We start from the raw sequence: 17,193 nt of genomic DNA, 5'->3' as shown, positions 1-17,193 counted from the left end.
CAAACATGGTGGAGGCAGTGTTATGGCATGGGCATGTATGGCTGCCAATGGAACGGGCTCACTGGTGTTTATTGATGATGTGACTGCTGACAGAAGTAGCAGGATGAATTCTGAGGTGTACAGGGCTATACTCTCTGCTCACATTCAGTCAAATGCTACAAAACTGATAGGATGCCGCTTCACAGTGCAGGTGGATAATGACCCAAAACATACTGCGAAAGCAACTCAAGACTTTTTGAAGGCAAAGAAATGGAATATTCTTCAATGGCCAAGTCAGTCGCCTGATCTCAACCCAATAGAGCTGCTTTTCACTTACTGAAGACAAGACTGAAGGCAGAAAGACCCACAAACAAGTAGCAACTGAAGGTGGCTGCAGTGAAGGCCTGGCAAAGCATCTCCAAGGAGGAAACTCAGAATTTGAGTTTTGAGAACATGGGCTCCAGACTTCAGGCACTCATTGACTGCAAAGGATTTTCATCCAAGTATTAAAATTATGGTTATATTTACAATTATGTCCAAATACCTTTGAGCCCCTGTAAAATGGCTGTAATTCCTAAATGGTAAATGCCATATTTTTGTGGAACCTCTTAAAATAAAACTGAAGGTCTACACTTCGATCACATCTTGATTGTTTTATTTCAAATCCATTGTGGTGGTGTATAAAGGCAAAATCACAAAAACTCTGTCATTGTCCAAATACTTCCGGACCTGACTGTGTATGTATATATATATATATATATATATATATATATATATATATATATATATATATATATATATATATATATTTTCCCCTATGTTTTTATTTATAAGGGCCTAAATAAAAATTGTGTGGTCCTCACCAACCACCAAAAAAACAACAGTTTTCAATATGTAGTTTTTTTTCCCCAAAAAAGTAAAGCAACATTCAAAAACCAGGTGGGAAAAATAAGTACACCCGATAATTCAGTAACATGTAGAATCACCTTTAGCAACAATAACCTGAAGTAAATGTTCTCATCTCAGTGGGGTTAAGGACCATAAACTGTTATTTACATCCTGATCCTAAAAACATACAATTGTAGGAGGGTGTTCTTTTGTTTTCCCATGACTGCATGTGAACCATGATGTGTGTACACTGTGAGGGGAAATAAGAATTTGGACACTTATTTTGTTTTTGTTATTTAATATACTTCCAGTGCATATATCGCTTTCAAACTTACATATCTTTTGTCTTTGTTCATATAAATCTGAACAAAAAGTATGTATTCATAAGCAACAAAGCTTCCTAAAGTTCTTGGAGACAACATTATTAAACAACACTTGAATGAAAAAGCTGCAAAGCCATAGCAAAGACCTTAAACATCTCTTTCACTACAATTGGCTCGATGATATACAGGTGGAAATTTCATTGCACTCTAAATAATAATCCCCAGACAGGTGAACCACGCTCTCAGACTAATCATAAGGAAGGTAAGAGAGAAGCCAGCAGTCACTTTCGGTTGCAGGATGACGCAAAAGCAGCAGGAACAACAGTTCCTTTGTTAAAAAAGAAGCACAGAGATGCATGTCTAAAAGCATTAAAACAAATCAGAACTATTTTGGAACAATATGCTCAGAAGAAACAAAAAGACTCTTTGGCAATATAGCACTAATTAAACGCTTCATGTTTGGAGAAAGAAGGATTGTGTGTAGGATCCGAAGAACACCATGTCTACAGTGAAGCACAGTAGTGGGAACATCATGATGTGGTGGTGCTTCTCTGCAAACATTACTGGGGCTTTACACGTCATTGAAAGAAACACTAATGGAGTGATTTCCCGGGACATATTAGTAGAGAATTTAATCTCAAACATGCAGCCACAATAACTCAAGAAGTCACTGCATGGTCTAGCCAATCTTCTGACTTGAATCCCATTGAAAATTTATGGCGGATTTTGAATTTGCGAATCCATCAGATGGATCCTTGGGGAATTGAAGATGTTTTGCTGAGAGGAATGGGCCAAAATTGAGCCATAATGCTGCAAAAACCCAATAACATCTTATCATAGAGCTGTAATTGCCAACACCGCTCTGCAACAAAGCACTAATGTTGGCAATTTGTGGTGTCCAAATTCTTTTTTCCCTATCAATTTTGTTTTTAAACATATTTTGGTTCATGCTTACGAATATGTACTTTTACATGTACAAAATCAAAAGACATTATGTGTGTAAATTTGAATTGGATATTGGATGCACTGGAACTAAATAACTATAACATATAACTAGAACAAAAGTGTCTGAAACATAAGTGATGTATTTCCCCCTCACTGTAAACTTGATATTTGGTTGAGCCGTTATTTTGTGTTTATAAAGGCACTGAGTTCAAAACATTAGTTTTTTCCTAAGAACTGTTAAGCAAAACAGCGATATTAGTATCTTGTAAACCATCTATAGTATTATAACTCCAGAATTATTGCCAAAAATTATTGTAATATTTACATTTAATATTTTAAATAAATGCAAAAATGTCAGAAAAAAATCTGTTTTTATTTGCAAAGTGAAGTGAGGAAGGCAAAGCACCCAAACGTTCAGAATTGTACTGAATTCTGCACAGTTGATTTATGTATTAGTTTCAAAAAGTGTTAGATGCCATCTCGTCCATACCACAGTTTGAAAGGGTTGCATTAAAGAAGCCCTCAGGAACTACAACTGGAAGTGTGTGTGGTCAAAGTCAAACTTTTTGGCTATGAACCCCATTGGAATGAAAAACATGGGGGTGGATAAGTAATGCCTTGAGGCTGTGTTGTGGCTAGTAGTTCTTTTGAATATGATGTCAACATGAATTCTGCTAGCCTGGACATTTCAGCTTGAACAAGGTTGCCTCTACCAGGAGGCTAAGATAGAACCAAAGATAGAGTTTCTAACAAGATAATGAGCCAAACGCACCAACACATACATAAAATTTTTGAACTCCTGTAGAAAACCTGTGTCTGAATTGAAGAGGGAAGTCGACATGCACACACAGTTTGAAATGGTCTTTATGGAGAAGTGATGCAAGATCCTCTACAGCTATACTGGACATTGCAGGTAGAAGCTCAGTTTTGGTATTCTCTCCCAGAGAAGCTTCACCAAATATTAATTGTAATGGCGCCGATAATATAAAATTACATTAATTAATTAAAATATTAAATATAATAAAAATATTAAAGGTTTTGCAGGGGCAAAAATGTGGGAAAAATACAGTACTCAATTTTGCTTATTTTAATAATGTGGCAATAATTTTGGAGTTGACTGTAGATAACTGGTACAAACATCAGCATAATGAGAAATATGAGGGATAATATATCACAAAAATGTTAAGTGACTGCTCCACAGTCCACATTTCATACACATATTGTATCATAGGCATACATTTCCCCAAATTTATATAATACACTTTAGAATGATCTGCTTTCCCATCTAAAGTGGGTCTACGTATGCAAATACAACATCATAAGTGATCTGGTGGCCATTGTTCCAGGCATAAAGTGCCCTTTCTTTGGGGTTATAGTCAATCTGAGCAATGTAAGTGGAGTTATTGCCAAAAGGGAGCCGAGGGGTCATTTGTGTATTGGTATGTGTATCAAAGGCATAGCTCAGATTGTTCTCCCGCTGTTCTCCATGGTGATCAGTTGCATACAGGACCCCACATACAATAAAACAGTTGCCATAACGTTCACGCCTCAGCCCCGTCCTCCATGTGGTTTCTCGCTGTGTGGTCAGGTCATCCGGGTTCAGACGGCTCAGTACTATCACTTCCTGTAAGAAACCTTCGTCATCCAGTGCAGCGTAGATCACCCAGAGGCCACTTTCATCTACAGCCAGCTCCACATCCGAGTGGCCTCTCCATCGCCATGATGAAACCTCATCACTCTCCAGTGCAGCGTCATGCAACATGGTCCAGGCTGCCACACGTCGCCGCCGGAGGTCATACTTGATGATGTCACGTGAGAAAGCACGGTTGAAGAAGAAGGCACCGTCATAGACTGCATGGCCTGTGCCCAGCCAGCTATAGGGCAGCTTATAGAAGTTGGTGAAACGACCTGGAATTCAATATTGATTCAATATTAATAGTATTAACAAATATTAGTAATTAAACAAGATTGAGAAGGTGTCCATATTAAACTACCATAAAATAAAATTTTCCAGCCTTCTGTTGCTGCTTATTACATCAAACATTGCATGTTAAAATGGTTACTAAAATTATTCCTCAACTAAAGGCCTGAAAATGACAGTTCAGTATATCATGTTTTATGGAAATCTTGTTTTTTTAGCAGAATTATTGACTTGCCTTCATGCAAAATAGGTACATGCAACGCTGTCCATGCAGTGCTTTCCAAATGAAATTCAGTCTAATTCTGCTCACTGGATATTCACTGGAAATGATACCTTGTTTAAAGACATCCATGTTCTGAAACTCCAACAGGTTGTTGCCATAATAATAATTAGCAACATAGATCTTGTTGTCACGAGCCAATGGGTCTTTCATCCAGGCACCTTCATTACGGCCATATGTGTTGTGTGCTATGGGTTCTGCGATTGTGGCCAGTGTGTCCTTGCATTCTCCTGCAAACAAGAAAATAGTCCTCTTTAAGGGTCTTAGTTTACAGTTCAGGGTAGAATCTGACTTAGACATGTTTGGAACACAATACACTCTCAACATGTGGTCATCTAATTTACATTTATTCATTTTGGCAGATACTTTTTTCATTTGACAGACACTTTTATACTTTTATTATAACAGTATAAGCCTAAGAACATACAGTATAGGCATAAAGTATTGATCTCTTATACAATTCTAGAAAATTGTTCCTGTAAGGCTCATTTAGAATATCTAAAAAGAAAAATAAGAAATATCTACATTTGAAAATGAGTTCAGATTAGCTCTGTTTGGTCATCTGGCTGGACTGGTTACTCTAAACTGCCCCTTGGTATGTTTAAATGTGCGAATGTATGGTGTACCCCATGATGGACTGGCATTCTATCCAGAGTGTACTCTGCTTCTTGCCCAGTGTCAGTGTCAGTGGTACAGACAGCCTCTAGGACTAGCTATGCTATTAATATTAGTCATTATATTACACTGTAGTCAAAAATACTCACACATTTTTAACTGTCCTAGACTCAGTGGTGCATGAATTTTCAGAAGTTGAACATTTTTGCATAAATCAAGGATTTTGCATAAAGCAATTTTGAATTCTCAAAACAGGACACAGGACAGGAATTAAAAAGTACTTCAAAATATGACTTATATTTTCAATGAGAAATAAGAACATTTTATATATATATATATAATTGTATAGTTTTAGTTTGCCCACTACCTACACAAAATTAGGAAATCAGAGGCAATATTGAGGCAAGATTCCAAAACCACCCATAAAATATTCAAAAATAATTGGTCATAGTCATTTTTGCTTGTGGTATTGCTGTAGTTAAACTTAGAGACTTTGTTTACCTGGCTGCCTTTGAGGTTTCTCCTCAACATCCTCATCCTCCACAGTTTTAATGATCTTTCGTTTTGGGTCTTGCTGTTTTTTAACCAAACTAATGCTGTCTGTATTGTGTTTGTCAGGTTTGCCAGTGGTAATAGTTGTAGTGGTACTATTAACCAGTCTGTTTGTGGACACTGATGCAGTTGTGCTGGAATCACTTTCACCCTCAGTTACATGTGATGTAGACAGAATGACAATTGTTCCTGTATTGCCAGACTCTGTGGTAGTAGCTGTCATCCCAGCATTGGTCTTCATGTAGCTTCTCACATCTGTGATTGGATTGGAATAAGTTTCTGGAATAGTAGCAGCTTGGCTCTGAGTGGTTGGTGATGAAGTTGCATTTGACAGCGTGTTTTGTTCATTGGCCTGACTGAAATTCTGCCTGGAAATGGTTCCAGTGTTGTGAGTTTGCTCAGTTAAAGTTTTCATAGTGACCTCTGACTGACTGATGACGGCCGCTACTGTGCTTGGTATGATGTTTTCTGTCATTTCTAAAGAAGCTGAATTAGACTTCATCTTTATGTGACTTGAAGTTGATTCCATGTTCATCATCATCTGAGAAGTGGTCTTCTCCTCTCTTTCTTCCTCTGTTCCAGGGAGTGTTTGAGGTATGGTGTGTTTTGTGGGCCAAATGGCTCGGACGTTATCTGTGGTAGCTGAGGACTGCAAGGCTCTGAGCTTGATGAAGCTTTCTGTGGTTGACTGGAAGGTTTTTGCCAATGCAAGCCCTGAATTATTAAGCATTTTCCTCTTGACCGACAGAGAAGAGTCAGATTCTTCCAGCTGAGGCTTGGGCACACTTTGTGGTGTTGTACTATCCTGAGGTGGAGTGTTGGGTTTAGCTGAAATTGGCCATGGTCTGGTGATAGTTTTGAACGAAGGAGCACTGAGAGGAAGAAGTTCCTCCTCTGAAAAAAGATCTACGGAGCTGTCACCACTGTGGCTTTCATCTTCACCCACTACAGGAAGGAATTAAACAACAAATCACTGTCTTATCCATTTAAGATTTATGATCATAACATTCCCATTTTAGATTGAATACTATGTGAGGCTCTTACAAGACCCTACATCTTTAAACAAAGGCTTTGGAATCATAAAATGTTGTGTGAAACTGCCTTTTTTTGTACCTTCTGAACAGCTTTTGTGTTCAACTTCGAGGGCTCACTGAAAGGTTTGATAAGGATGAAAATAATGGAAATCATATGCTATGAACATAGTTACCAGTTACCAACCCAACTGAACACTAATTGAAGACTTTGGACCAACAGGTTAGACAGCACTTTCCACCATCATCATCAAAATTAATTAGGGAAACATCTTCTGAAAGAATGGTGCTCCATCCCTCTAGTACAGTTCCAGTGACCTGTAGAATCTGTGCGCATCGACTCTGACATCAGTGATCATGAAATCATGTAAGCTTATGGTGTTATCGATTTTGAAAAGGAACACAAGCCCCCGTCTGGATCCACTGCATTTTTGCCTATATGACCAACTGTGGAGAATGCGGTCAATACGAGCCTCCACTATGTCCTGGACCATCTGGACAATACTGGTGTCTATGCCAGAATCCGTTTTGTGGACTTTAGCTCCACTTTCAATACTTTAATCCCTAAACGAATGTATGCCATGCTTCTTCAGGTGGCTATCCTCTCTGAAATCTGTCAATGGATTCCTAATCAACTGACAGATAGAAGACATGTGTGAATCAAACCATGCAGCCTATCAACTAGCAGGGTGCACCACAAGGGGGCGTACTTTCCTATACTATACTCATTATGTACAAATGATTGCATTTCTCTCCATCTCTCAGTCTAGTCCATCACATTTGTAGCTGATACCACTATAGTGGCTCTCATAAAGGACACTGATAAGTCTGACTGACAAAGGAAAGTAGCTTTAGGTTACGAACGTGACCCCAGTTCTCTAGTTAGCATGAGTGAGGTATCCCACTATGGCACACACCCCTTCGTGCTTACATCTGCCTTATAATCCTTGGCACAACATCAGCTACACAGTCTACACAAACACACCTCTTCCTCATTCTACGCATGGAGGGTGGTCCAATTAGATACCTCACTCATGCTGTCAGAGAACTGGGGTTACGGTTGTAACTTAAAGTTCTCTTTCAAGCATTCATTTTGGTATCTCACTATGTGATATGGTGACTCCAGAAATGCCAGCCAAGCTTATCTCAATGACCATGGCCAAACTGACGTGACTGACATGTCTGTTCACGAGCTCAAGCTAAGGACAGAATGCGCCAGTATGGGTTTAATCACTGAGAACTGAGTCTATGGCTTCCATAATCCAGTGCGCAAAGTGCTGTTTTGTGATTGGCCTACCCAAGTGAGGCGCAGCCCATCAAACAGCTGGTCGGATTTCCTGTCAACATAGGTCTGCAGCGCATGGACCGGACAGAGAGCATTTAATCACTCCTGTCCAGAAACAAAAGAAGGAGGATAGAAAGCTAATAATGTAACTGGCTTTCAATAACTGTGGATGAAAGAGGGATTAGGCTTCAGCAAGACCTGAGCCTCGCCCCATAGAAATTGCATATATAATGGGTTTACCGACAAAGCGTGGTTGTTACTGAGGCACTGTGCAGAAACTCAAAAAGAGAGCTCTGAGATCTAGCTGATCCAGAGACTCAAATGGAGGTTCTGAAATTACCTCCAGTAACATATACAAGTCCCATGGCATCTGTCATGATTGCCTTTCTGGTCGGGACAGTTCCCACTGGCACATCTTACGTCACAAAAGAGGGGCATTTCCAGGGATGCAGGGCCGCTGCACAGGTTATTGACACAGTGACATGGCGATGCACATGGCGGATCCAGCCTGAGGGAGGCAACCCATCATTGAAAACGCTTATATACAGGTGGCCAAACAGGACAGCTAGCACTGGAGACTCTTAAGGGAAAAGCGGGCACAGTGTTCACACAACGTCTCCATGTAAGACATCAATAAGCACAGCATAGTAAGGTGACTAGCTGACTAAGGCTACTGTTTGGGAACAGGCTAGCCGCAAGCAGACGAATGTTTAGAGCAGGCGGGTAACTCGCTCCCTGAACAGTTTAGCTGACCTGCTAGCTGCGCTCGTCATCTGAGAGATGCTTCTGCGAGCAAGAAGAGGTTTTAGACTCGGTGACATAGTGCCGAGGATTATAAGGCAGATGTATGCCCTGCCTCTGCAATGCACATGTCATGTCTACCAGCCAGTCCATGCTGGCAGAATGCAATAGTGCTTCTGAGGGACAGCACGAAGGGGTGTGTCCCATAGTGAGATACCGAACTGAATGCTTGAAAGAGAACGCAACTTGCAGGCTGGTGTGCGAACAATATCCTCAGAATTGTTCTTCATGAAGAACATGAAGAACATCACATGCCTTAGTTAGGCACATGGATGGAAGAATGTTCTTTCTGAGGCAGTTGAGGAAACTCAATGTATGTCTATCAATACTGGTTCAGTTTTACAGAGCTATCATTGAGGGCATCCTTACATCCTCCATCCCTGTGTGGCTCCCCTCCTACTCTTCTCAGTCCAAGAGAATATTACAGTAAGTAAGCTGAACTGTTGAGAAGATCATCAGATACCTGCCCACTCCCATCAATGAACTGTACACCACCAGAGCAAGGACATGGGGCCAGAAAATTGCTATTGACCCCACCCATCCAGGGAACCACCTGTTTCAGAAGCTACCATAAGGCAGGCGCTACTGAACCATATGCACCAAGAGAGCTTGTCATCACAACAGCTTCATCAACCTCACCAACCAAGACTAATGATGTTTTTCTTGGTTTTAGATTCATACTTTGCATGTTATACACATATGTGTTATTGTCTCTGCACTTTGTAAGTCTGATCTGTCTCTGTATCTGTATGTTAATTTGTGGCACTATATACAATGTGTGTATGTGACAATTTTTGACACCTGTGTTACACCTGTGTATGTTACATGGCACCAGTCACACCAAGAGAAATTCTGATACATGACTGTGGATCTCTGATAATATTGGCAAATAAAGTGTGTTCTGATTCTGATACTGATTCTGAAAGTGTTCCGGTAGCTCATGGTGGCCCAAAACCCTACTTCTTCAAATCAGGTTTGGAGAGGGCCATGAAAAAATACTTTTTCAAAATCATTTGTAATATTTTGTAATTCTATTTTTTGTAGATAAATTGTAAAATAGGTGTATTTTCCCTATCTATTTTTACTCAAGGACCATGGGGATTGCAAACTAGCATACGTGGATAACAGACTTTGTAGCATGGCCTTCAATAATGCAGCTCTGAAAATGCCATCTTTTCTAGATGTATCTGTCAGTTGATTTAGAATATGTAGTAAACAGATTGTATTTACTTACTGTTCTCCTCTGTCTCTGTCTCATCCACCGGGTCAGATTTGTAGTATGTGATCCCCCTAACAATCAACTTTGGGTGCTGCTGCCTCCCATGATGCTCTTGTTCCTGTAAAGCTTTAACATCTGGTCCAGGTCCACTCCTTTTTAACAGGCCTCCCACAAACTTCTCCTCATACTTACTCTGTCCAAATCACAGGTCATATCACATGTGGGATTGTAGCTGGGTAGCAAGGATGGTTATGCCACCTTGCACCTAGCACACACCATTCAGTCTTAGATGCTATTTGGCACATTTTATTTTACAATGATTTAGCTGTATCCCTATGCTATATTAATTTTATGAATACGTGATTCATAAAATTGTAAAAGGAAACTGTAGATATTTGTAGGGGTGGAAAAAGCAGTGAGAAAATATAGTGTGTCATAATCTTACTCAGTTAAAAGTGAAAGTATCCAGCCAAATGTACTCAAGTAAAAGTTAAAAACTTTGCTACTTTTAAATATACCGAAGTATTAAGTAATAAGTAAATGTTTTCAACTGATGAAATTAAGTTAGTCACTTAAAAGTTACTTATTAAAAGTGACTTATTACTTATCTAAAAACTGTAAGAAGATGATATTCATTTTAAAGCAACTGCAGTTTTGCCTGAGTCATTCAATCTCTGTAAGTATGCTGGTCATATGCATGACTAACGCTATGTAGTTTAATAATAAATTAATCAGAAATCAATTTGACTTACTGCCTAGCTAATTATGTTAGCTACTGGCATCAATGCTAGTCCAACCTGGCATTAGCAAATAAAACAGGCTAACTGAGTTCATGCCTTTGTTTTATTCTCATTTTATTATACGAGTCTTTGCTTACTCCAACATATTGAAACATTTTACTGAGGTAAGGGCCAGGGATGTTCATCCTGAAGTTCCACACTGCAGTGTAGTGGATTATCCACATTCATATGCACACAAATAGCTATAGCACTAACTACATTGTGTAGCAAGAGAAGTTCGGAGCAGATGACAAATTGTTATGATTCTTCATAGTTTTTTCTACACTGATTGGATTTTCTACTTGATTTTCTACTTGATTGGATGATAATCTGAACTCAATTGATTGCCGGGCCTGTTCACTGTCATTGGCTGTATGACAGAGAAGAAGAGAGCTGTGATTTGTAATCAATACTTTGAAGGTCTAAATAAAAATAGAAGGAGTGAAAGGTTTTTTTTGGAATTGTAATTAGAATTAAAAGAAGTAGGACCACAAGTATTCCATTTCAACTATATAAATAGGTCAAAATAATGCATATGCAAATTACAGTAAGGAAGTACAATGACTCAAGTATTTTCCACCCCTGGATGTATGCTGCTATAGTGTTAGGATCTGCCCACCTCTGTATGCTGATAAGCTGCAGCCTCACTACTCTTCTCGCTCTGTTTCTTTCTGTTCTCACGCCATGGTGGGGGTGCAGATGTCGGTAGGACTGCTCTTATTTCTGGTTCTGGTGGCACACTCTGTACCTTAGTCTTCTCAGTAGTCTGGTTCTGAAATAATACCTGGAGTGTAGCGCACAAAACAGCCACTAATGTGAATCTGTTAATTAATGTTTATGCTATGCTCTTGCCTTTACTGTTGCAGCAACAAATCAGAATAAGAAATGACATGGATTTGTTCACAAAGGAATTATTTCCTAGGCTATGCACAGAAATGTTTTAATTAAAAAAAACAGAGAAGAAAAGAAAAATACAACACCCCCAAGACAACAACAATCATATAACGGTGGCATACTGTTATGCAGGAGAGGGTAACATGAGAGTTAAATAAAATGACAAGTTTGTTATTTTAATGTTATATAGTTTTGAGTAAGGAAAACATGCACAAACATATGTTAAATGCCAGTAAGTTGCCTGCCAAAGAGTCCCGATTCCAGAAAGTAATGAGCCTTGCAGAAAAAAACACAATTTTGAATTGTTATTTACTTATATTGAGACATTCACTGTGCAGTACCTCTTACATAACCAACCACAGTTTAAAAATATAGACAGACAGCTTTAAATATAGTGTTTCTAATATTAGAAGTGATCACAGCAGCCCCAATGATGGTCTTAATTGGTGTATCGTTAGAAAACATGACTCTACTGGCTTATATAAAACATCGCTGCATTCATTAAACATTAATTTATTCATTCACTCATTCATTTTCAGTAACCACTGAAGGGGTCGTGGTGGATCCAGAGCATATCCTGGGAACACTGGACATATGGTGGGAATACACTGATCAGCCATAACATTAAAACCACTGACAGGTGAAATGAATAACATTGATTATCTCGTTACAATGGTACCTGTCAAGGGGTGGGATAATATTAGGCAGCAAGTGAACAGTCAGTTCTGGTAGCTGGAAGCAGGAAAAATGGGCAAGCGTAAGGATTTGAACCCAGATGAAACTGAAGCAGACACAGGGACAATGTTTGCTAATATCTGTTAAAAGAGAATCTATGAAAGACAAGTTCAGAGCTACAGGAATAGGTAAATACATTTACATTTACCTAATTCAGCTAACATTTTTATCTAAAGCAACTTACAATTGAGACAGGATTACAACTAAGCAGTTGAGGGTTAAGGGCCTTGCTCAAGAGTCCAACAGTGGCATCTTAATGGTGCTGGGATGTGAACTCAAGACCTTCCAAACAATAGACCAAAGTCTTAACCACTGCTCAAATAAAGAGTAACCTACTGTGATTAGGATTTTATCTGATGCTTTACAAGTTCAGGGTCAAAATGCTTTGTGCACTACATTAAGAGAAGAGTCACCACATCCTGACAGGGACACACGCCACACTGGGGAGGGGGCAGAATCCCAGCCACCAGCCCATCAGAGAGATGAACAGTGGCACTGACCACCCAAGATCCCAGCGTGACAACTGAATATGATGGCATAGAATAAGCCATTAGCAATAAGCAACGACAGGGCTTTACAATGATTTTATCATGGGGTAAGGGTACAACGCAAAGCCCACAATAAAAACACGCTCTCGGGTTGCTTATTGCTTGTATAAAAAGGGCAGCAAAAACAATATGTTAACAAAAATCCAGTGTTCATTAAAGAATTTAATTTTAATAATATTCATGATAAACAATTCTTCCACCAGGCTATGTAATATGTTAACAGTAATCTTTGATGGCTAAACAATTTAACAGACAAGGATTAGGGCATTATCTGGACAGAACAATGGCTTAAGTGTAACAGTTTTTTTGTTTTTTTTATTGTTTAAAACCTGCTGTTTTCTTATTATTTAAAACCTGCTGAATTGACACAGAATTCAGCTATTGTGATGCATTCACAGGTGTGCATATATGGAGGATTTTACAACAGCAATCAGATTTCAGAACTGAAACTATCCATTTTATAATGCTTTATTTGGGTTCCAATTCCAATCTAATTTGAGTCAAGGCTGATGAACTGAGCTTTACAATATATTCATAAAAAAGACTGACACACCAATCTTTTGACAGTCGATTTCCCCCTCCAAGTGAACTGCAAATGATTTAATCACAAATTCATAGTTTAAACTTGGCTAAATCAGACATAACTGTGGTTGACACAGATATCATACACAAATATATATCATAGATATCAAACACTGCTAACTTTTCCCCATATCCATTTTCTATACTCACCCTCTCGATGTTGGCCACCCGTTCCAGCAGCTCGGCAGTGAGCATACTCAGCTTAAGCAACTTTAACAGATTTGCTTTGGAGAAAGAGTCCTCCAGCAAGTCCATTATAGCCAGGAGCTGTAAGGATCAAACAAAATAAACAGAGCTTGGGACAATCCTTGCAGCTCATGCCTCAGGGTATGCTTTAGTATTGTTCTCAAACCATTGGAATGAGTAAGGAAGAGCAATGTTTCAATGGATCCATATGGATCCAGGCTACACAGGCTATATAACACAATGCCACCATAGCTCACACTAGGATAGACAAGACAGTACACAGAGGGGTGACAAAGAAAAAAAACAAAATAAAGTGTCTAAGTAAGGTGCTGGGCCACCAGAGCAGCTTCAGTGTGCCTTGGCACAGATTTTACAGATCTCTCATTTAGATGATTTTCATACTCATCAACCCATTCAGTGATCCCCCGTGCCCTGCGTATGGGGGCACTGTCATCCTGGAAGATACCACTCCCATCAGGGTAGAAATGTTTCATCATTGAATAATATAGTCAGAATACCTTTTTTTGTTTTGTTGTTTTGCAGTGACCCTTTCCATCTAAGTGGACAAGTGGACCCAAACATGCTAGCAAAATTCCTCCCACACCAGAACGGACCCACCGGACAATCACTGTAGGGGTCAAATTCAGGCCTGTACTGTTATTTTGGCGTATGCATACATGCACTTATAGTTGGGGATGAACTGTTCTTGCCGACAATCTGATCATATCCTAAATTCTCAGTCACCTGTAGAACAGTTGCTCTTCTGTTCTTCCTTACATATCACACAAATGCACAAGCATCACAGTCACTGGATGTGCACATTTCCAATCCTATTTACTGATGTCTCTCCCATAGAACTAAATGCTCTTTAGTGACTGTTTCTATGAATCACAGTTTCAGCTGAGCAGCCTTTGTGCCTGAAGCTCCTGCCTTCCATGCCTAAATAATGATCCTTCATTTTAAGTCACTTTGATCATTTCTCTTGTCATTTTTTTAACGCAATATGTTAGTCACCTGAGCCTGATCTGCATTTTATATATGCCACAGAGCATGGTAGGATGTTAACTGCAGTAAATCTGTCTGGAGGCATCTGTACTTGTTATGTCTCCATTTATTTATTCAGGTTTGCATTTAATTTGTCATCCATCTGTAGATGGTAATCTCCATGGTAATCAAACCATAACTACAAGTCTGGACACACTTTGTAAATTGCTTAGGAATGTAAAGCAAAACAACTCTATTGTTAGTTTACTTACAGTTGGACTTGGAAAAGTTAGAAACACCTTTATTAGATACAGTCACCTTGTAGCTACACTCACTGGCCATATCACATAAACCTACCTAATATGTGTACTTTGTTGATATACAGCTCATAAATATTGCCCATCTTTTGCTATGCATAATTCATCAGCCTCCATTCTCTCATTCAATGAGAAGGGCTGATCACTGACAAGACAATACTATATTTAGGTGCTAGACCACTCTCGGCAAAACAGAAAGCAGTGACACTGACATGGTTGTGTGTATTTAGCTTGTATGAGTGTATCAGTGTTACTTAGACACCTCAGTGTCACTGCTGATTAAAGGACAGTCCACTAACCAAAAGCATCCAAAAGCATAACAATAGCTGGGCTGACTGCAATAACTGCATTCCCACAATGTGCTCCTACAGGCTCCGTGTACCTGATAAAATGGCCGGTGTGTGTAGCTTCATGTTAGGTGTACATTATAAAGTGGCCAGAGCGACTATACAACGCTGGGAGTTTTAGGCAGCTCTATTTAATCCACTTGCATTCACCTTGTCATTTTCTCTCGCAACTTGCTGCAGCTTCTTTTCTCTTAAGCTTTCCTCGCAGGGCTGCTGCGCTGGCTGTGGAGTTGCTGCGCATGCGCACTTGCAGCCGTGGCGAGACGCGACGCTCTGCACCGTGTAGGACTCCGGAGGGCGCGCGCTCCTGCCCGGGACTCTGACAACACATTTACAGCCACAGTCAGCGCCTCTCTCTTTGTCATAATCAGCCAGCAGCTACAAAGAGAAGAGGACGCACGGATACATTTTCCACCAAGCCATGATCAATGCACAACACAGCAACGTAACAAAGTAAAACTTTCAAAGAGGTTCGTTAAAGAAGCCTGCGGTGCATGCACAGCACATTACACAGTAAACACTGTTTATTGGATTTTAATCATAAAACCCTGAAGCATCGATTAACAACTAATGTACATTCATTAGAAAAAAAAATAACTGTGCACTTTGACATCGTGAAATGGCGTTGTTTCTTACCTCAATCAAAACGTTACCCTGATCTTCCAGCTCAGCTTCTGAAGGTTTGTTTTGTTCGCTTTTCTCCTGCTGAAGCGCGCGAGGGGCGTTTGGGGCGGCTGAAGTGTAAGCGAGTAACACCAGGCACCAAAATCCCACTTTCTCCATCGCGGAGCTACAAAACCTTTATTCTACACCGAAAACAAACTTTCGGGAAAAACAGTGACAGTGAATGTTAGGCTCTAGTTCTTTCGTTTATTACAGAGAAGATGTTTCATGTATCTCAATATATTGCGCTCTTCTGGTCCAGTCATTGAAACGGCGGATGGAAACGACAGGGGTTAGACAGTTCAGTGTCGTTAATGTCGTCCATATGAACAGGTGCGCGATCTGCCTGCTGTATGAAGAAAAAAGACTGAAACAGCCTATTCCAGCTGAGAGACAGTGAGGAGGGCAGGCTGGAAGGGCTGGTGGAGACAAATAGTGGGTGGCAACGGGGGATTACGCCTAGGACTGCACCATATTTCATTTAGTAGTCACCATCACGATATTGTCTCTGTAGGATGTAATTTGCAGATGAGCCCTATAACAAATCACGGCATGTGTGCTGTGAGCATACCGACTAGCTAGAGACTTTCAAAATGAGTGCTAATTGTTTTCATAAATCAGGGCATTTCCAAGATCCAGCAATCATTTTGGCCAGCAGTGTATTGTAATAAATACGCGCCCATTGTGCGCACCAGTAGAAGTGCCATAGCGCCATCTTCTGCGTGTTTTTGCACACCATCATGAACTAAAGCATATAGTAGTTGCTATTATGCTATTAACTACTGACTTAAATGACTAATTTAGGCCTTGCAGTATTAGGTTACACAAAAGTAATTTGCACGTGAGCATCCTGATAGGAGAAATTAAACAACTGTTTGTCCACCAAATTAATGATAAACTTGTAAAGCACGACATAGACCACAGTATTGTTGTCTAGCAGGTTTAATGTTATACATCTCTAAAACATCAATAGCATACTAGCCTATATAGACATACACTATTAACTCCAGGGGTCTCCAAAGTCTGGCCCCAGGGCCAAATGCGGCCTGTGGACTGATGCTAACTGGCCCCACTGTACTGTATTGTACAGTGTGGCCCGACCGCCAACACGTTGCAATTTTTCCTTTCAGTAGACAATGTTAACACAGCTGAAATGCAAGACCTTTTTTTCTCTGACACACCTGCAGATTAATTTATATTTAGAATAATATTTAATCATGGCTAGTGACAAAAAGTGCGAAGTTAACAGTGAGAAGAAGTGATTTTAAAAGAGCTGGAAACTGTTAAGCTTGGAAAACCTTTTGTGAATTCTTGAATTT

General features: G+C 39.8%; 1 protein-coding gene across 3 annotated transcripts; it reads right to left on the bottom strand.

The window, feature by feature from the left end:
• Positions 1 to 1,145: 1,145 nt before the first annotated feature.
• olfml2ba (olfactomedin-like 2Ba) lies at positions 1,146 to 16,271 on the bottom strand. 3 transcript variants are annotated; one of them, XM_034313722.2, is made up of 8 exons: positions 15,848 to 16,271; positions 15,362 to 15,589; positions 13,528 to 13,644; positions 11,238 to 11,402; positions 9,855 to 10,032; positions 5,453 to 6,448; positions 4,390 to 4,566; positions 1,146 to 4,043 (listed from the first exon to the last, which is right to left on the bottom strand). In XM_034313722.2, the coding sequence occupies exons 1-8, from the start codon at positions 15,992 to 15,994 to the stop codon at positions 3,421 to 3,423; spliced, it is 2,631 nt and encodes an 876-aa protein (XP_034169613.1). In that variant the 5' UTR covers positions 15,995 to 16,271; the 3' UTR covers positions 1,146 to 3,420. The 3 variants fall into 3 exon arrangements, with proteins under 3 accessions (XP_034169613.1, XP_034169614.1, XP_034169615.1); XM_034313723.2 differs by having other exon boundaries at positions 11,238 to 11,390; XM_034313724.2 differs by having other exon boundaries at positions 15,362 to 15,530; positions 15,848 to 15,989.
• Positions 16,272 to 17,193: the final 922 nt, after the last annotated feature.

The sequence above is a fragment of the Pangasianodon hypophthalmus genome, chromosome 19, assembly GCF_027358585.1.
Source record: "Pangasianodon hypophthalmus isolate fPanHyp1 chromosome 19, fPanHyp1.pri, whole genome shotgun sequence".
Taxonomy (NCBI): Eukaryota; Metazoa; Chordata; class Actinopteri; order Siluriformes; family Pangasiidae; genus Pangasianodon; species Pangasianodon hypophthalmus.
This window is presented reverse-complemented; position numbering and strand designations above follow the sequence as displayed.